This window comes from Chinchilla lanigera, unplaced genomic scaffold, assembly GCF_000276665.1.
Source record: "Chinchilla lanigera isolate Chin_1 unplaced genomic scaffold, ChiLan1.0 scaffold00127, whole genome shotgun sequence".
Lineage (NCBI taxonomy): Eukaryota > Metazoa > Chordata > Mammalia > Rodentia > Chinchillidae > Chinchilla > Chinchilla lanigera.
In genome coordinates this window covers 1,975,141-1,995,453 of record NW_004955528.1, presented here as the reverse complement: position 1 = coordinate 1,995,453, position 20,313 = coordinate 1,975,141, and the positions used below count along the sequence as shown (strand labels likewise).

Sequence of the window (20,313 nt, the reverse complement as noted above, 5' to 3'; positions counted from 1 at the left end):
GCAGAGACATCTCAAGTCCTAGGCCAGCAGGTTGTGTGAGAAGACGGACAGCACAGATGCTACAGTCAGACAGTGGCACTAGACCATGGCAGAAGCGAAACCACAGCGCTGTCCCGCACTTCTCACTCAGGGGACGCAATTCTCCAGGCCTAGAAGGTGCCACTCTGTTGCTTCAGATATGGGGTCGGGCTGGGTCTCGTCCACCTCAAGCATGTAAACATCCTCATCTACAGGACAGAAGCACAACTCCCAAGGAGGCAGGGCCTGAGCTGCAGGAGACAGAAGTTGTCGGGGTCCTTCTTGCCCTCAGGCCTCCACCAGCTCGAAACAGCAGTCACAGCACAGGTAGAAACATGCCTGCACAGTGCATAGCTCGTCTGCCAACACATGCCCCACGGAAACCACGGTGCAGGACACATGCTAGAGGAGAACTCGGTGCTCGACTTCTCCGCTCAGAGTACATTTTCTCCCACAAGCCTGGCACTGGGATCTGTAGCCCCAGCTTGAAGCTGGGGGAGCAGGGCCACCCTGTGGCATGCCTGTGCTGCCCGCGGCTTCACTCTCCTCTTCATGCTTTCAGTGCAGCTCAGTCTTTATGACAGTCCCAAGAGCTAATTACTTTTGTCATCTCTACTTTGCAGGGGAGGAAACTGAGACACAGGAAGTGAAGTCATAAGAAGCCAGGGAAAGGACCAGAGTGGCAGCGAGGCCAGGTGGGTCCAGGTGTCCACTCAAACGCCACTCAGCCCATTGTGCTAAGCACTGACTGCAAAATCTGGCTCCTCCAAGTAGGCAGTTTTGTGCCAAGAGGAGGACAGGAGATCAGTGCCATTCCAGTCCCGTCTGACAGTGGGATGCACCCTGGCCTTGAAGCCTCCGAGTGTGTATGGTGTTAGGAGCGGACAAGGGCAAGCCCAGCCCAGGAAGGCCACACGTCACACAAGACACGCACTCACCTGCACGGTGGAGATCTGCACAGGAGGGGCACTTGTGGGGGTTGCCGGGCGGGGCGCCATGGTGCTCTGAGGCTGGGCCTGGGCGTGAGCCTGAGCCTGCATCTGGGCCAGGGCCTGCTGAGGGATCATTAACAACTGCCCATTCTCACTCCGCACAAGGACCATTCCTGGGGGACAAAGCAAACCTGACATCAGGACATGCTTCCCACAGTACAGTGAAGGCCCCCACCCAGGAGGAACACAGGAGAGAAAAGTCGGGCCGGGGATGTAGTTCAGCGGCTCAGCGGCGCAGCACCTGCCTGGCAAGTGCAAGATCCCGAGCTCAATACCTGGTACCCACCCCCCAAAAAAAGTTGCAAAGCTCGAGCTCTCCAGTGAAGAGGGACTACAGGAGGAAAACTCTTAAGAGGCTGTTAACAGATCCTAGAATTCAAACAGCAGAGCCTTCCCTTTTATAAACAGGCAGCAAAGGAAAGCAATGTAATGACAGTGTCTACCTGCCACACTCTGCCTCAAGGGCCACCTGCTCGACAGACACAAAAACCTGCACAAGAGCAAGTGGCCCCGCGGCCGCTGTAAACTCTACCACTGGGGCTGCTGCTCTACTGTCCTGAGCCGGCCAAGGACATGGCGAAGTGGGCACCTGTCAGCGGGGGCCTGGCCTGGGCCACAGAGGACAGGGCACCTACCGGTGCCTCTACTGCCACGGGCCATCTCCGAGGCACTAAGGTGCACTTGTGCGTGCCAGGGCCCTGCCTCTGCTCACTGTCGGTGGGCTGCTGTGCACACGGAGCACACACAAGTTCTCCCAAACGGAAACACACTTATCTGACTTTAAAATGTAACTCTGCACAACACATCAGTGCTGAGATGCACAAGGACTACAGGCACCCTCACTGACAGCCCAGCCTGTGACACAGCCCCGCTAAAAGTAAAGCAGACACGAAAGGAAGATCACTAGCCTTGCACTGGACAGGCCTCAGAGCTGCCAGGGCCATGGCAGCCTTGTGTCTCTGTCTCCGCCTCTGTCTCGCTCTCCCTTCCCCCTCCCCTCCTTCTCTCTCTCAGGATGAGATGGAATCGGCCACCAACCTACAGGAGAAGGCCAGACCCTCCTGCAGGTCTTGAGGCCATGCAAACCCTGGGCTTTCCCTCCAGGGAAACTAGAGCGGGGGCAACTATGGGAGTTCTGAAAGAGTCTGTGACACTGACGGGTTCTTTCAGAACCCATCACACAACCAAGAAATAACAGTGAGGCCTCTCCCAGAGCTCACCTCTAACTCTTGATATAAAAAGCCACATTTAGGCCCAATAATAATCTCCCCATACGTCCCTATCAAAGTAAGCCATGCTGAGATCAAACAAACAAACCTAAACCCAGCTGCTGAGATAACTTGCTCTACTGTAGTCGCCAAAACCTAAGGCTTGAGAATGAGTTGAAAAGAAAAGGTCGTGATGGCCCCATCAGTGAGAGCTCATCTCTGCTACATCAGTGTCTGCGTTCAGGAAGCCCAGGTCAGCCAGTCCCAGCCTGCCGCAAGGCTGTCAGAGCGGGGCAGGGCCGCTCCCCCTGGCAGCACAGGCTGCGCCCCAGGAAAGGGACCTTGGCGAACACTTCTTGACATCATCTTTCCAAGCCCCTTTCCTCCATTGCCTTCCTTCTGAGGCCACTCACTCACACAGGAGCTCCCAAGACCATGGCACACAGTGGGCAAGGCAAGAAGACAACGAGGGCCGCCATGGCGCCCACCCCCCCCAAACCCCAGCGTGGAATTTGCTAAGCAGGCAGTTAATGAAATCAGAAGCTTTTTTCTTAAAAAATTACTTCCACAAGGGGCTGGGGATTTAGCTCAGCGGCAAAGCGCCTGCCTGCCAAGTGCAAGGTCGTGAGTTCAGTTCCCGGTACCGGAGAAAAAGCAAAAAAAAAAAAAAAGAATTACTTCCACAGAAATTTAGAGGAATGGCTTAAAATTATTTTTGAACTGGCAACACATTTAAAAGTCACAGTAAAAGCTGCACTTTTGAGCCAGGAGTGATGGTACCTGCCTGTAATCCCAGCACTCTGGGGGCTGACAGAGGAGGACTGCCTCAAGTTGGAGGCAAGCCTGGGCTACATAGTGAGTTCAAGGCCTTGCTGAACTGAACAGCAAGACCCTGACTCAAAAAATAACGTGGCATTTTGGACATGACGAGAGCATAAGGTAACAGGCCGTCAGCTGGAAGTGGAGTACAGATGGGGCCGCACAGCCTCGGCTCAGGCAGAGGCAGAGCTCCTGCGAAGAGCACTGGTGGGGCTAGCGTGCTGCGACCCGGGCTAACGCCGTGGTCAGGGACACCGCGTCTAGGACAGGACGGATGCCTCTATGGTGAGGGCCAGCACGCTATGGTCAGGTGGACAGCCTGTTCAGGCCCGTGTGCTTATGCTCAGGGCAGGGGCCAGTGCCTCTGGATTCGGCAAAAGTTGGAGAAGGACTCGCAAGTCCTGCCAGGAAGTGACGGTGTGACTTTAGCAAGTACCTTAAGTCTCAGGCATTAAAAAGATTTTACCTGGATGTGAAACGGGTAAGTGAGGAAAAACAGATGAAAGTGGATGTAAAGGCAACATGCACCCTTTTAAAACCACAGGCCAAAGGGCCGTGGAGGACACCCTAAGGAAAGAGTCTGGCCACACCACCCCTTGAGCAGAACCGAGGTTTGCTGTGAGGAGCTGTCTGCTTTCCCTGTTCATGGTGCCTCAGCACCGCCGGCTGCAAGGGGAAAGGAGGAGACACACGTGGGAGCCGAGCACGTGTGCGCCAACGCCACACCAAGAGCCCACCTCAGAACACGACCAGCTCTGGATCTGTGCACTCGAGTTCTAATCACTAGTTTCAAACAGATAAACATTTGCTTTCAAAATGTAACAGACTAGTTTAAAATAAAGGACCGGGAGAAAGTAACCTGCCACAGTAAAGGGCAGCACGTGGCCTGCCAAGAGCATCTGTCCACCCCTGCCACCACCACTGACCACCTCTCCGTGTCTGTACAGTGGGATTCGAACTCCTCAGAAAGGACCTGCACCAGGCACAACCGGCCGGTGTGGTCCACACCCCACCTCACAGGACACCAAGGCCCGTGGGTGAGGAGATTCAGCCAGAGTCCCTGAAGAGAGGCGGCAGCAGGCAGCCAGGTCCCAAAGGCCCTTCTACCCACAGCACTGGAGAAGAGAAACCTCCAATGACACCTGGCACCACAGCCTCTGTTCAACCAGCCCTAAGCCGGGCAGGAAGGGTCAGCTAAACCGGCACACTCACATGCCTTTGCAAGACCCTTCAGAGGGCCAATTCCAGGACACACAGGGAAGTGGGGGGGACATGTGCCCTGCAGGGGACGGACAGTGCGACCACTGCACTCTCGGTCCCTCCATCCCTCCAGGAATCATGACTCATCCAAGAACCCAGAAACAAACTGAGGTCTCCTTTTCAGTAAGTTTAATGTTTTTCTTGGTATAGGATTAAAGCGTTCTTCACAGAAACTCAAGAAATGCAAACAAGGACACGGAAAACAGAAAGCTCCTTGACTTTGGTCACCGTGACTGGGCGCTGGCTCCCGCACCCACCCTGTGCACGTGCAATAAAGAAAACTGAGGTCACTGCTCTAAACAGTCTAAAGCCCTCTGCTGGCGGCTTTAAAGGCCAGTGTCTGAAAGCTGGGAGTGTGGAGTGTGCAGCAGGGAGGCAGCAGCCACCCCAGGACAACCCGCTACCTATCAGAATCTCTTGTCCCCAGCCCACGAGGGTCCCTCCCCGCAGCTCAGTCCTTAAAGAAGAAATAAACCTAACTTTCCTGAAGTGCCAGAGCTCAAGAAAAACTCTTGGTTCCGACCCAACCTTACCACTTTCCTGAAGCCTTTCACTGCTTGCACCTTTTACTGCATTCTAAACCAAAATGTAGATGATCTGAAGCTGGACCACCAGCCATATAGCACTTCCCATCCGGGAACCTCCACGGGAAAGAGCCTTTCACCGAGCACCTGCGCACAAACCCGGCACAGAAGGCTCCTCCTCGGCCTCCCCTGACAACTTTCTTGGGCAGCTCACCACCTGCAGCATCTCAAAGACAGACACTCCCTGCCCACCAGCCCAGACTGGAGGTCAACCAGCCCAGGGGAGAAAGACCCTCGGGCTGTGACAGTGACCGGCAGAACAGCAGCCCTAACAAGGACTGGACTCCGCTCTCTCCTCGCCTCTGTAGGAGATGCTGTCCCCGTCAATAAAAATGTCACTCGAACTGCACTAAGAGTCTGCAGAGACAGGGCACGAAGACAAACCCACTGCAATCAAGTCTGGGCTACTGACCACATCCCCCAGGCCCCCTGTCTGACACCATGGCTGGGCGAGCATGGAGGGCATGTCTGAAACACTGCTAGAAGCGCCAGTGGACAGACGGGGACTGCTGACCCGGGCCACCCTGCTGCCACACTCCAGCCAGACTACAACCGGGCCGTGGAGGCAGCACAGCCACGTGGACTCGGCTTAGCTGACACAGACAGTCGGAGCCGACTCGGTCACGTCCTGTGTGTTCCTTCACGCTGGTGGTTTCTGAATTAACTTCTTCCATTTAGGTTATGAAAAAGAAAACGCCTAGCCTGGAAGGGTATAGCAGAAGAACAGAGCTGTAGGAGGTGGACACGCAGCGCACAGGCCCCTTTCTCACTGGCAGTCCCAAGCACGCAGGGCACAGCATGTGGAAGCAGCACCAAGTGTGGCCATGACTCAGCCAGTGGCCCACACCTGGCAGTCTCCGGTCCCAGGGTCCCACTCCTTCAAGGGCAGCTAAATCGGTGTCATAACCTGTCACGCTCTGGATATATTCTGCCTACTCTCACCCACGACACTGGGCACCCACACATACACTGTGCCACTTGGCCCAGGAGAGGTGGCAACCTTGCCCCGTTCCTGCGTGTCATGCTGTCCCTCCAACTCCCACTCAGCTCTGGCTTGCAGCTCCCTAATTTTTTCTCCTCAGTTATAATCTACACTGACACTGTTACTTGTTACCCAGGTTTCATTTTTCTTTAAATTCATTTTATTGGTATACTTTTGACATGCACAATGATCATAGGGAATTGTACATGTGTACAAAGTATCTCCCTTTTTTTGAAGACAGGGCCTCGTTGTGTAGTGCAGGCTGGCCTCAAACTCATGGCAATCCTCCTGCCTCAGCCTTCCGAGTGCTGGGATTAATGAGCCTGTACCTAATTTATCTTGATGCAGGGCTCTTGTGGTCCTGAGGGTCTCAGTGTCAGCCATCCTCCAAGGCTCTAGGGCTTTCCAGGTGTGCAACACAAGTACTGGAGGACATAGCAGAGCAGCAGCCAGCAAGCCTCTGCTCCCCAGCTGTCTGCAGAGGCCCCCAGGTCCCTGCCTGGGCCCCATCCCTTACCCAGAGTGGTCTGACTTTCCTGAAAACTAAACTCATTTAAACTAACATTTACGGGCTAGAGATATAGCTCAGCGGCACAGCACCTGCCTGGGAAGTGCAAGGTCCCGAGTTCAATTCCCAGTAGCCAAAAAAATAAATAAATGAAAAATAAGCTAACGTTTACCCAGCTTCTCCAGCCTTCTTAGATGAGAAGGCTTTCAAGGGTCTGGTCCTAGCTCACTGTCAGAGTCACCGTCATATAACCCTCTCTCTTCAACATAGGCAAGCAGCCAAGGATCCTGGCCACCTAGGAATGGCCCTCAACACAATCACAGAGACCAAAGCAATGGACTGACGAAAGTAAGAAGGCCTATTTCAAAGTTAGAAAGGACCAGTATGACAGTCAAAACTCACAGAACGGCAGGTACACATGCAGCATTCTTCCCAAGAAGAATGGGAGACAGGGAGAAAGGGAGAAACTCTGGCCATTCTAGAAGATCCAGCAGGTGACTCAGAGGAATTCTGAGAGCACGTCCTGTACAGAGGCCCAGGGTGCCAGTAGAGGGGCTTGGCCCATGTCAGCACAGACAGAAGGGCACACCAGGACCGCACGGAAGTCTCTGCTAGGAGAAGAGACTGCTCATCTCGAGGAAGGAACTGACATCATGCACAGCCCAGGGCTGTGGACCTAAGCGACAGAACCTGCAGGAAGGCTACCTGCCATGCTGAAAACAATGACTGGCCAGACCCCCAAGTGGAAGCACATCACTTCCAGCACATTCAGCCTCAAAGGGGAATCTTCTGCAAGAAAGGCAAGGCCACTGAACAGGGAATTCGTTCAGAAAGCAAGAGATAGGATCCAGGAAACGCGAGACCACACCCGAAGGAGAGAAAGGGGCATGGGGGAGCGGCGCTTGGCTTGCACCAAGAGAAGCCCCGGTGTCACAAGATGCCATAATGGCCCTGGCACTGCTGCACGGTGCCACAGTGCTTAGAAACCTCCACAGGATGCTATGTTTGGCATGAGCACAATTCACCCCTGGGCTCAGCTTGAATGGTACATGTACACAACAGTCTGGTAAACTGACTGCAAAGCTGATCAAACCATGGTAGGGGGGCAGAGTGGGCCTGTGGGCATCAGGAAATCACCCTGTGGTTTTTTTTGGTTTTTTTTTTTTTTTTTTTTTGGTTTTTTTTTTTAATTTTAAAGATAAAAGGAGGGAAACATTAACAGACATACAACATTTTACAACATATCACAAGCACAATACAGACAATACAGAGTTACAAACAAAGTGGTAGGGAATTAACAATGGTGGTTGTATTACATATTGATATCTTCAAAGTGGCTTCTCATGAAAACAGATATAGACATGCAATACTTCACCCTGTGGTTTTGACGGGCAACTTCAGGAAGTCACCATACAGGCACAGCCAGGTGAAGACAAGTTTTGAACACGGTTACTTAGGTGACCCAGTTAAAGTAGGGTGAGCTAACAGTATTTGCTTCTCATCAAAGCCTCTGCTCTTTAAAACAGGTGTGTGATAAGCTAAAAGTTTAAAGCCTTTAGCCAGGTGTGGTGGTACACACCTGTAATCCCAACACTCAGGAGGCTGAGGCAGGAGGATCACTACAGTGCAGTGCCAGCCTGGGCAACAAAGTGAGTTCAAGGCCACTGTGAACTGTGTAGCAAAGCCCTGTCTCAAAAAGACAAAAAGAAAGTTTAAAACTTCTAAATGTCAAAAGAGAGGAATTAACACCACAGTCAAGAGGCAGTGCCATCCAGTAACTTCCCTGTAATCGTCCCTCCACTTCCTGAAGGCACAAGGAGCACGTCCCCCCCGATTTGTGTTACACTTGTGTCCCATGGACCTTCATGGTGGAGACACGCACATGTCAGCGTGGGGTCTGCAGCAGACAGGTCTAGAAAGGGCCCAAAGAGGAGAGTGAAAACAGCATTCCTGTGAGGGTAAAGCAGGAGATGAACCTGACGCGGTTTTCAGCCTTATAGAAGGCTGGCTTCACACAGGGCACATGAGGTTCCTTTCTTTTCAATCCTGCTCACCAGTGAACCACTGCGCCCTCTCAAAGGCTCGATCAAGGACAGGCAGGAGAGCACACACAGCCCAGGTGCTAGGCTACAACATCATCTTGTATCTCTCAATACTGAGCCCAAGAAAAAACTCTGGCCCAGTTTACACCCTGCAGCAACACTACTGTGAAACTGTGAGCCTGGATTCATCCAGGGCGGCACACACACTACCAGCTTCAAAGTACTGAGAAAGCACAGACATCAAAGTGAGAAGACAGCACTGTGTATGTTGGCTTGGATCACGTTATGGTCAAAAACGTCAACTCTGCCCAAAATGATCTACAGGTACATACAGTCCCAAGCAAGCAAAATTCCAGCATTGAGAGCAGACACTGCTAAGCTGATTCCAAAACTCACACCAAGGCGTAAATGCCCTAGAGCAGAGAGGGCAAACCTTTCAGAGACAGTGCCAATCTGCAACCCAAAACCCACTTAAAGTGTGAACACTACAGTTACACCTGAATACTGAAGTTATATTTTAGGGGGGAAAAAAATTCATACATTAAGATATTTTGTCTTAAAAGAAAAACACAGTTACACACGTGCCATAGGTTCACCAACACTGACCTACAGTGAAAAAGGACAGTGTCCCCGGGGGGCTGGTGCTACCTGCTTCCGAGACAGCTTGGGAAATTACAGTAACTGGGCAGCACAGTGTCAGCACAGACAGAGGCAGCAGAGGGAGTGAAAGACAGTCTTCTCAGCAACTGAGAAACAACCAGACACATATAAACCAAAGGGTTGAATCCACATCTTGAACGGCACACCAAAATCAGCTCAGGATAGACCTACAGGTAATACCTAACTTCCAGAGTGAAAACGTCCAGGTGAGAACACAGGAGGACATCTCTCTGGCCTTAGGTCAGACAGAACTGTAGATATGACACCAGAAGCATGGTCCACGAAGAAGCAAATGAGCAAATCAGACTGCATTAAATTCAACCTGCTGGTTCTCCAAAGACACCGAGAGAAAAGCCACAACTCAGCACCTACCTACTAGAGATTTATGTCCAGAGTATACACAAAAAATCAACAAGAAACAGTGGGCAACAGACGTGAACACTTCCCCAAAGAGGACAGATGACCAAAAGCACAAAAAAAGACTCCCAGCATCGCTAGTTGCCAGGGAAACAAACTGAATCCATGCTGTAGCACTGTCACACACCTACTGTAACAACGAATGCGAGGAGACCAGGAGTGACCCGTGCTGTGGGAGAACCAAAGCTCTTGTGCACCACGGTAGGGACTCTCTTCTTTTTCCTTTTAACGGTGGCCAAGTTTCACATTTACTAAGATTGGGAAAAAATAGAAGGGGAGGGAGAAAACAGGCTGTGCAGAGCGATTGGGGCTAAGTGAAAAGGGAGGAAAGAATAAAAACAGAAACACACCCAACAGCAGAGTGGCCCTCGCGAAGAGGCTCGACAGCCTGCTGTGGAGACTCTGACAACCGCCCCGTAGTTTCCACTGCTAGGTGTTCATGCAGGAAAAAGCAATTTCACAGCCTCACAAAGATTGGTACCTGATATGCAAGAGTTTTCTGACAGCCAAAACCTGGAAACAACCCCCAAATATGCCAAGAGATGAAAGGGCAAACAACTTCTGAGTTATCTATATAACAGAAAGTACCCACATATAAAAGGAATGACCTACTGATACACCCAAGGATGAATCTCGAATAATTACATGAAGAAAGCAGCCAGGGCCTGGAGTAAGAGTATATACTGTATGATTCCATTTATATAAAATTCCAGAACATGCAAACGCGACAGAGGGTGGCTGGGTAGGCATAGGGCAGGAAGTAAACGGGGTGCATTTGAGTGATGACTGCAGTGATAGGTTTATAAATGTGTACGTATGTCACATCGGTTACACCTCAATTAAGCTTTTAACACACAGCATACATCCCTTACAAAGCAAGAAAAAGCCACTGTCCCAAAAATAATGGAAAGCATAGCTCTGATAAACATTAACAACTCCAGCTGCCATAACACACCAAAAACAAGCCATGGTCCTTGAGTTTTACTTCACAAATGACCCAGGAAGATGAGTGTGCTGATGGTAGTAGCAGGGGGCCACATCTGAGGGCTCCTTTCTAATAGAGCTCCTTCTCCTGCAGCCCAGGGGAGGACCTCCAAGTCTCAGAACCACGGTGTCCAAAATAGCACCAAACCAGTTCTTCTGATGGGAAAGGGACCTCCCAGCCCTCAAATGCCCCAGAAGGAAGTATGGACCCAGGAGCAAGTCACATGGACCCGCCCTGGGAGAGGCCCCAGTGTTCACAGGACCACTGCGAGACACTGTGTCCCCCGTGTGCCTCTCCCTCCAGAAAGCTGGCCTCGGCAGAACACTGGGTCTGACAGAGTGCACTCACCACGCAAAAGGCTGGCCTCTCCTAAAAGATTAGCGGGCTGCGCTCTGATACGGGGCCAGGGCCCGCATCCAGGCCTCTTGAACCTAGGACGTGGAGGAGTCGGGGCTAAAGCCCCACATCTCCCCAGCCCCACACTCTCCCAGGCTGTGGCTCTGGGCTTTCCTGCCTGCTGATGTGTGAGCTGCAGGGCAGCCTGCCCAACTCGGTGCCCCCTCCCCCATCATCTAGCCAGATTCAAAAATAACAAATCTGCTCACCTTGGAGCAAAGCTAAACACCAGCCAATGGAGAATTTTACCAAAATTATTTTTTTCACTAATGCTTTCCTTATTCATTAGTTTGTCTCTGACAGGAAGGCTTGCCCCTGTAGCCTGTGGGTAAGAGACAACCTACACACCAACACTCACAGCACTGTTGAAACAGCATGCAATATGCGTAAATTTGAAAACTTCACCACGTATTTCAAAGACCCTCTTTTCCTTTCTAAATGTGGAGGAACTGATGACCAAGTGAGGACGTGAGCATCTCAGGCACAGATCTGGAATAAAGTGCAACTCGAGAAGGACCCAGCCTTGTGCCGCAGGAAATGAGCAGCGCCTCCGAAGCGCAAGGCAGAAGCAGCTCCACGAGCCGCCGTGCTGGGTGAGCCCTGGTCAATCGCCATGCAGCCCTCAACTAGCCTGTGCACTGCTGCCTCATGCTGCACGCTTGTAAACTGCGAAGGAAACTGTCACGCCTCTCCCTTGCCACTAGGGGGACACGCCATCGGAGGTTCTTCTCACTCTCTTCCGTCACCGCAGGCTGCTTTTCTGATCACCCATCCTGGACCCTGGACTTGGCCTCTGGACATCTCTCCACTCTCTCTGGGGAACTTCTCTCCACGCCTCACCACCTAAGCTGCAGGCCTTGGCCTCCAACTGCCTGTTCATTAAGGCCAGCTGAAGGCTCCCTCCCGGCTCCCCATCTACGGCACTGTGAGTGCCAAAACCCCAAGACTTGCCCTAACCCCTTGTCCCACCTACCCTGCCCACACCCACTGTCCCCGTGACTGATCAGGCTCTGTCCCTGACAATCTCATCAGCGGATGGTCTCAGTGGCCAGGGGCCAGACTAGGGGCCGGACAAGAGGGAAGAGCGGAGTAGAGGCACCCCGCCCCGGCAGCAGCAGTGCTCAGGTGAAGGAAGGCGCACAGGGGGCACGGGCTGCACAGCGCAGCACAGTGAGCAGGCGCCCTGAGCGCTTCGGGGCGCTGAGGAAGGTCACAGGAGCAGTGTGGGCCTCCAGCCACGTGTGAGAGGACACCAACGTCCTCACTGGGAAACCACATACTGCACTCGGTGGGGGTCAGCCCAGGCACCCTGACACGTCTGCTCAACAGAGGGACCGCACCACTGGAAACGCACACCATGGTGCTCATGTGGAAGTACCTCTGTGCAGACACACAGCTCAAGTCCCGCAGTATTAAAATGCTTCTCTGGCCCTCAAGGACCTCGGATATTACCGTTTCCCTGGCCCAGCACTGCCCATCCCAGATTTTCATTCACCCACCTGAAGCTAACACTCTCCCTCCCCTCTGTGCGAGCCATAGCCCTCTTCACAGGAAGGTACTCCAATTAATAAAGGACTGAAGCTTCTTTCTATTCAGAGAAGAGTCAGGTATGTAAGCCCCCACCCCAACCCAACAGCCTGCAAACGAAACAGCTGAGCATGTGAGGGCAAAATGCCCAGAGGAAGAGAGGTTGAGTGGCTGGAGCCACACCAGGTGACACCATTACAACAGTATTCTGCACTATCGATGTGTCAGAACACCAAAATTTACAAGGGTATCCAAGGTGTTGTTCAAAACACAGCCCAAGCAGGGAACAGTGGCAACAGATCTGTTACCCCAGCACCCTGGGAGGCTCAGGCAGGCGGATGGCAAGTTCAAGCCCAGCCTGGACAATTCATTAGGACTTACTGAGGTCCTATCTCCTATTTTAAAATAAAAGGAGAGGGGAGCTGGGGATGTAGCTCTGTGTGAAGGTCCTGGGTTCAATCCCCAGTGCCGCAAAAAAAGACCAAACCAGGTCTAGGACCCGCCAAGTCCTCTATCCACACCGACTGAGCCACCACAGGCAAATACCAGCTCAAGGTCCACAGCCTCACCAAATCAGGCCCTACATTTTTTTTAAACATCTCTTTATTCCATACAGCAACTTTCAAAGTCTCAAAAAATTTTGGAACAGTAAGGGTTAAAAGTGGTCTATCCTGAAAAACACTCCAGACCCTGCATTTAATAACAGAGGTTAACACTTTTGCCTTTACACATCTGCGCACTGTTTACCTCTCTCTGAATCAGCACTAACATCATTTTGTGATTTCAAGGGAACAAGAGAAGCAGAAACAGTGTCATCAGGAAAGGGCTGCTGGGCAAGCAGGTCCTCCCACCGAACCGGTGGCTGCATCCCAGTCAGGGCATGCAGACCCACCCGTGACACTGTGGCTTGTGCCCCTCCACACTGCTGCCTTCAAGCCCAGCTTCTTTCCCTCCCATGGGTGACCACCTACCCCCAAGCATCTATCTGCCTCGCGTGTCCTGGGGTGGCTGCATGTACAGACACATTAGTAAACACCAAAAGGACAGGCCACACGCGTGGCCCTGCCCGCATGACCAGAGCACTGAGGCTCTGCGTGCGCTAGACACCTCCCTGTGCTATGGCTCAGATCTAGATGCCCCCAAGGCCGCGGGCTGTGGGGAAGTGACTGGGCTATGGGGGCATGACCCTCACCAGGGGATTAGTCTACTGATGAGCACACAGCCAAATGCAATACTGGCAGGAGCTGAGCCACTGGATTATAGATCTCTTCTCCCTTGACCTCCCTGCTTCCTGCCCGCCATGCCATGGGTAAGCCTCCTCTGCCATCCCCCACTGCCATGCTGCCCTGCCAATGATGGACTGAAACCCCTACAAACCCCGAGCCAAAATAAACCTCTCCTCCTTTTAGGTTGTAGGTGTTGGGTATTGTGTCTCAATGACAAAAGAGTAACTAAGGCATCCTGCTTTTCTGAAAGCTGCGGCTCCTAGGTAGTCCTCTGATCAGCGGCATGACAGATCTGTGCCAGAGGTAGAACAAAGTCTCTGTAACTCTCAGAGTCACATTCTCCTTCCAACCAGGCCTTGCTTGACCCACAGGACTCACCTGGGCATGAGCACGGCTGGCAGAGTACAACCTAGACACCAGATCCAGCCCGATTCTCCCTATGCCTCACCATGCCCCTTACTTTTTAACATTCAAATTTCTTGCCCAGTTTCACCTACACTTGCTGAAATGTCCCTGCCTCTATTTGCAAGGTTCTGTAACAAGTAACAACCTGCAGCCCATCTCAGAAGGGCTTTTCTTCCCATCCGTAGGGAGAATACTTCTGTTGGGAGCATCTTAGCCAACAGATACCACTTCTGTGACACCCTCAGCTTTCTTCAGCCAAGTCTGGCTTCCAATTTGCTCACACCTCCAAATGCTGAAGTGCACAGACCTCTTGCAGCCCCAAGTTCCTCTTTCTGGGAGCCTGGACCCACAGCCCTTGTGGGGAGACCACTCTAGGGTAGGTTCCCAAACTTTCATCCTCACCGGCACTTCTGGCTCAGAGAAACAGGCTGTGCTTGGAGGGAATGGGCCCAAGAAACCACCTCACCTTTCCCCGAGCTCGGAGGATAAGGCGTGCTTCGTTCATGCTCCTAAGTCCAAGATGCTAAGTCCTCTGCACCAACAGCCTTCAGCGTTAGTTTTAATATGTGCTCTTTATTCGCGGATTCTGAACTCATCTAACAGCGCTCTGGGTGTCCCCTCACCTTCCCTGACGAAAGGTCAGTTCCAAATCTGTCCCCAGTCCTAGCAACTGAACAGAGGCCTGGGCTGGCTGTATGGTTGTGCTGGGCTGTGTTGCTTTGTTTGTAGTACTGGGGGACTGAACGCGAGTACACTCTACCACTAAGCTATATCCCCAGCCCCCTTTTGTTTTTTTACTGTGCGACAGGGTCTTAAATTTTCAATCCCCCTGCCTCAGCCTCCCACGTGCAAGGATTACAGGCATACACCACCACGCACAATAAGGTAGGCATTTTTTTACTCCATTGTTTTCCCCTCTGCTCTGATTTTCTCATTAACTTTATCCCCTAATATTGTGAATATGTGTATTATTCGCCTTACATTCTTATTAGAGTGTGTGTGTGACTACAAATACAAATAAAATCTTTAAGAATGTGGCCAGGACACAGGACTGCACAGCATGAGCACCAGTGCCTGAGGAGCCACCTGTGCCACGGGCTCATGGCCAAGGTACCTGAATGGCTCTTGCAGCGCCCAGACGTGGAGCACACAAGCTGCTTCTGGACAGAGCCCCAGCCCTCTCAAAAGCAGTCAGCGAAGACAGAGACCTTGCTTTCGTTCAGTTCCCTGCCCTTGCCAGCTGCAGCTCCCTCTGGAGTCTTTCTGGAAACTGCTCTGGTGTCACTCAAGACTTCACATCCCTTGACATCTTTTGTTTGCAAATACACGGGTACACAGAAAAGCTACAGGCACAAGTCACAGTCTGGTGGTGTGTATGTGCCAGTGGCAGGGCTGGTCAGCGTTCCGCAGGCCGTCAACTCTACTTCTCCCAGGAGGGCAAATGTCAGGCTCTAATTTCCCACAGCTCAAACCACCCCATCTCTCAGCCTTTGTTACTCCCATTCAGCACTGTGTGCTCGCCGACAGGCCAAGCTACAGAGACCCCTCTCTCTCTCCCCTCCCACATGCCCAGTCTTGTACACTGGCCTTTATCCAGCAAGGGTGGAAAAGGGGCCTTGTCCAGAAGCATCAGCGGTGAGACAAAACCATCCCAGCAGCAGGATAAAGCTCCAGAGGCCAGACAAGAGTCCCACCAGGGGCTGAACTCCAAGTATTATGTTAGCTGTGAAAATGTTTTAAACCATGCTAAGCCCATGTACAACTTCAAGGAAGTAAGGTGGGCGGGCAAGTTCTCCAAACTCAGCTACCAGGTAATCCCACTTAGCATAACAGGCCCAGCAAGAACAGGACAATAAGGTCCAGCATTAGCTGGCCACCAGCATGCACTCCTGAAGCACCTGCTGTGTGCAAGCCCCCACACACACACACTGAGCACCTGCTGCATGCCACCCTGAACACTCACTGAGCACTAGCTCTGTGGAGGATCACATACAGAGCACCAGGTATGCTCCTTCCGTGTCCAGCTCTAGGCCAAGTTTATCAAACACTGTGCCACTGGCTAGAGTCCACCACTCAACACCTGCAACCCACACAGATGCGGCGCACACCTGAAGTGCCACTGCACCCCAACAGTGTGCTACTGGCCACTGGGCGTAACCGCAAAAGCACACCACCAGGGCACCCTGTTGACCTCATCTGAGGGGCCACACAGATACAAAGGCTGGGACTTGGTGGAAGCAGGATGGACAAAGGTGAGGCCAAGGATACACTAAGAGAAGCAGCTTAGGATGGGCAAGGGGACCCGAGAAGCGCAGGCTCCCTGCCACCAAGCAAGGCTGCAGCCTCCATTCAGAGCACGGCATCAGTGCACTCCATGAAGCAAAATGGGGATCCAGACATCAAGACAAGGGTGGGAGCACTAGGTGAGGCCCAAGGACAGTGGAGAAGAGGGAGGTGGGAGGACTGGCACTCACAAGGCACGCTCCTATGTTTTGAGGAACATGAGGTACTTGATAAAACCCAAAAGTCACTCATGACAGAAAAAAAAAAAACAATCCCCTGCAAACAAAAAACCTCAGGATATTCAGAATAGGAAGGAATGTCCTCACTTTGAAGAAAACATCTGTGGCAACTCTAATCTTCAATGTAAACCAGTAAAACATTTCCTCTGACATCAGAAGGCCACTGGTCAGCGCCACGCGGAGGCCAGCGAACCCAGCAAACCACGGGCAGGAGCAGCGGGAGGACAGAGTCTGAGAGCAGCACAACTGTCACGGGGTGCAAGAGTAGGATTCTCCATGTAAATGCACTTAAAGAAGCTGGTAAGAGTGTGAGACATGACATCAACACCAGGAGTCACCTGCGCATCAACAAAGAATTTTAGGGGCTGGGGATTTAGCTCAGCGGCAAAAGCACCTGCCTGGCAAGCGCAAGGTCGTGAGTTCGGTTCCCGGTACCTGAGAAAAACCAAAAAAAAAAAAAAAAAAAGAATTTTAAAAAGCCGTCTTTTAAAAAATACCATTTACAATAGCGGCAACAAACCTAAGCCCAGGATGAATCTAACAAAACACACAAGATTCTTTTGGAAAAAAAAATATATAAAACTTCCTTAAAAGATATTGTGGAAGATCTAAATTGAGTGATAAACCATATCCATGGATAGGGAGACACTGTATCAATGACAGCAAACCCTTTAGAGCTTTCAACGATAACAAACAGCCAGGAGTGGCTCATGGCCAGAGGTTCACCACCATTGCACTATATGGTGGACATCAATTCTCCTAAAATTGACCAACAGAACAATACAATGCCAACCAAAATAACTTTCAAGTACTCTCCTGGGCTTCAAAGAGTTTACTCTATAATTCCTGAGCAAGATCAAAATGCCAAGAGCTAGCCAGGCATGATGGTGCACACCAGTAATCGTAGTACTCACGAGGCTGAGGCAGGAGGAGCCAAAAGTTCAAAGCCAACCTGGGCTACATAGTGAGTTCAAGCCCAGCCTGCACTACAAAGACTTTGTCTCAAAAAAGAAGAAAAAAAGTGGAGGCCAGGTGTGGTGGCGCACATCTGTAAGCCCAGCACTTGGGAGGCTGAGGCAGGAGGATCATTGCGAGTTCGAGACCAGCCTGGGCTACAAAGTGAGCTCAAGGCCAGCCTGAACCGCACAGCGAGACCTTGTCTCAAAAAAAAGGAAGGAAAAAGAATAAATGTAGATCATCGTACATGGAAAAAAAAAATGCCAAGAGTTGCACAGACTTAAGAACAAAATGCCGCTGATTAAATGACAGACAACCCAAGGGCAAACAAGTGAGAGCCAGACACAGGCTTTCTATTACCCAGAGGCTCCAGTGCTGCAGAGAGGCGTCAGCAAGGGCGGGAAGAAAGCGGCACATAGATGACAGCGCCACGACCGCCAACACCCACAGGGAAAGATGCGCACAGGAAAGCCAGCTCACCACATACACAGGTCCAACGCTAAGAGGGAGAAGGCTTCAAGTGGAGGAAAAAATCATGCATTTTAGAGAAAAGTGCTGAAGACTATCCCTAAGACCTCGGAGTCAGGGTAGATGTCATAAAGACAACTGTAAAGGTGTTTAGCGTAAAGGACAGGAGTGACAGGCTGGGCTGCACTGAGATCAGAGCACCTACTCAGGAGAAGAGACACAAGGACACCAGGAGTGCTGGCCACACACACACCCATCAAGGAAGAGCAAGCCAGCTGACAGAACTCCTACAAACTAACAAGAAAGCAACAACCCAAGTGAAACCATTTCACAAAAGGTCACCCACAAATACAGCAACCCCAAGAATACAAAAACACCTCAGCTTTGTCAGCATTGAGGGAAAATCGAACTACTCCTAGTGTGAGGAACTGGGAAGTCTGGCAATACCAAGTGCCGCAAAGATGTCCAAAGAACTCTGCAGTGGACAGGTAAACTGCTGCCACCGCCTCACCCACCTGGGGCCAGAGCCAGACAGAGCCACTGTGAGAAGGAAGATGATGAGCTAAAATCCCTCTGTACTCACACACAAGATGTCAGAATACAAAATGCAACAGTATGCAATGCTGGCAAACCTTTTAGAGCTTTCCGTGATAACAAACAGCCTGCTGGGGCATGTGTGCCATAGGTTTGCCACCACTGCTACAGTGAAAGGCCAATACATCATGGCAAGGTGGACTCCATCCCAGGAGCGCACCGAGGTTTAACACTCAAATTAAATCACTGTAATTCACATTTGCTAAAAATTAAAGTAAAAATCTGCCAAAATCAAGCATCCATTCACGACAAGAATTCTCCACCATACTAGGAACACAGGCACCTTAACTCTCAGGTGATGGTGTCAGAGGTGGGGCCACCGGGAGGTGACTGGGTCAATGAGGGTGAGTGCAATCAGTGCCCTTACACAAGGAACCCTTTAGAGTTGCCCTGCCTCCTTCCATCTACCTAAGAGGATACAAAGCCAGCCCTCAGCAGACACCAAATCTGCCAGGGCCTTCATCTTGGATTACTAACATCTAGGACTGTGAAAAATAAATTTCTGTTACTTACAAGCATCAAGCCTCTGGCATTTGTCACAGCAGACCAGATGGAAACAATAGAAGGGAATTCCTCAATCTAATAATGGGCATCTATGAAAAACCCAGAGTTAGCATTGTACACTTAATGGGAAAGACTGAGTGCTTCCCTTGAAGGGCTATTTAGTGTTACAGTCGAGGGTCCAGCCAGCGCAATAGGACATGAACAAGAAATAAAAGGTGTGAGGAATGAAAAGCAGTAAGCCTCTGGCCAGGCAAGGCGGCACACATCTGTAATCCCACCAACTGGGAGGCTGAGGCAGGAAGACCAGGAGTTCAAGGCCAGCCTATGCTAGCTGAGTTCCAGGCCAGCCTGAACTACACAGCAAGACCCTGTCTCAAAAACAAAACAAAAAAACAGTTCTATCTGGTAAAGGACTGTATGGAGACTATATCCTAAAAACTAAATCAATAATAAAAAGAACTCCCCAGTTTTAAAAACAGAAGCCAAGGATTTGAAGAGACACTTCATAAAGGATTTGCAAATGACAAATAAGCACATGAAACAATGCTCGCCATTATTAGTCATTAGGGAAAAAACAGATTAAAACCACAATATGACAGCATTATACACTCATTAATGGCTAAAATTAAAAAGATTATACAGTACCAACTGGCGAAGAGGTGGAAAAGACCATCATAATATGTTGTGGGGATGCGAAGTGGCATGGCACCTTGGAAATAGCCTGGCAGTTTCTGAAAAGCTTAACTACTTGCTCACTTATGACACCCGGCAATCCTTGTCCCAGGCAGCTCTCCAGGAGAAATGGAAACGTATGCCCACCCAGAGATTTACAGGAATCTTCAAAACAGTGAAAGGCTGGGAACAACCCAAACATCCATCCACTGGCAGGCAGACAGACAAGCTGTGGGGTGAGCCACACTTCAACACCACTCCACAACAAAAGGAAATCAACTGCTGCTACTCACAACAACTAGAAAAACTCAAGCATCCCGCTCAGTGAAAGAGCTCAGCATCCCCCTCACGAAGTCCTAGGAGGGGCCAGGGCATGGGGGAGGGGCTCCATGCTGCCAGGAGCGTGACTGTGCAGACTACCAGGGCTTGAGGGAATGTTTTTGTTTTCTCTCTTTTTATAAGAGCGAACCAGGGCTTTTGCATTGAACTGTGTCCCTAGCCCTTTTTTTTCTTTTCTCTTTTTTTGGGACAAGATTTCAAAGTCACTAAACTGCACAGGCTGAGCCT

The 20,313-nt window shown here is 51.1% G+C and overlaps 1 protein-coding gene across 1 annotated transcript in view; it reads right to left on the bottom strand.

Annotated features, from left to right (window-relative positions):
* Positions 1–20,313, bottom strand: part of Taf4 (TAF4 RNA polymerase II, TATA box binding protein (TBP)-associated factor, 135kDa) — a gene marked incomplete at its 5' end in the record, with an annotated part of 68,641 nt that overhangs the window by 25,139 nt on the left and 23,189 nt on the right. Inside the window, 1 exon segment of the mRNA XM_013507495.1 lies at positions 957–1,123. Coding sequence (XP_013362949.1) covers positions 957–1,123 — 167 coding nt within the window.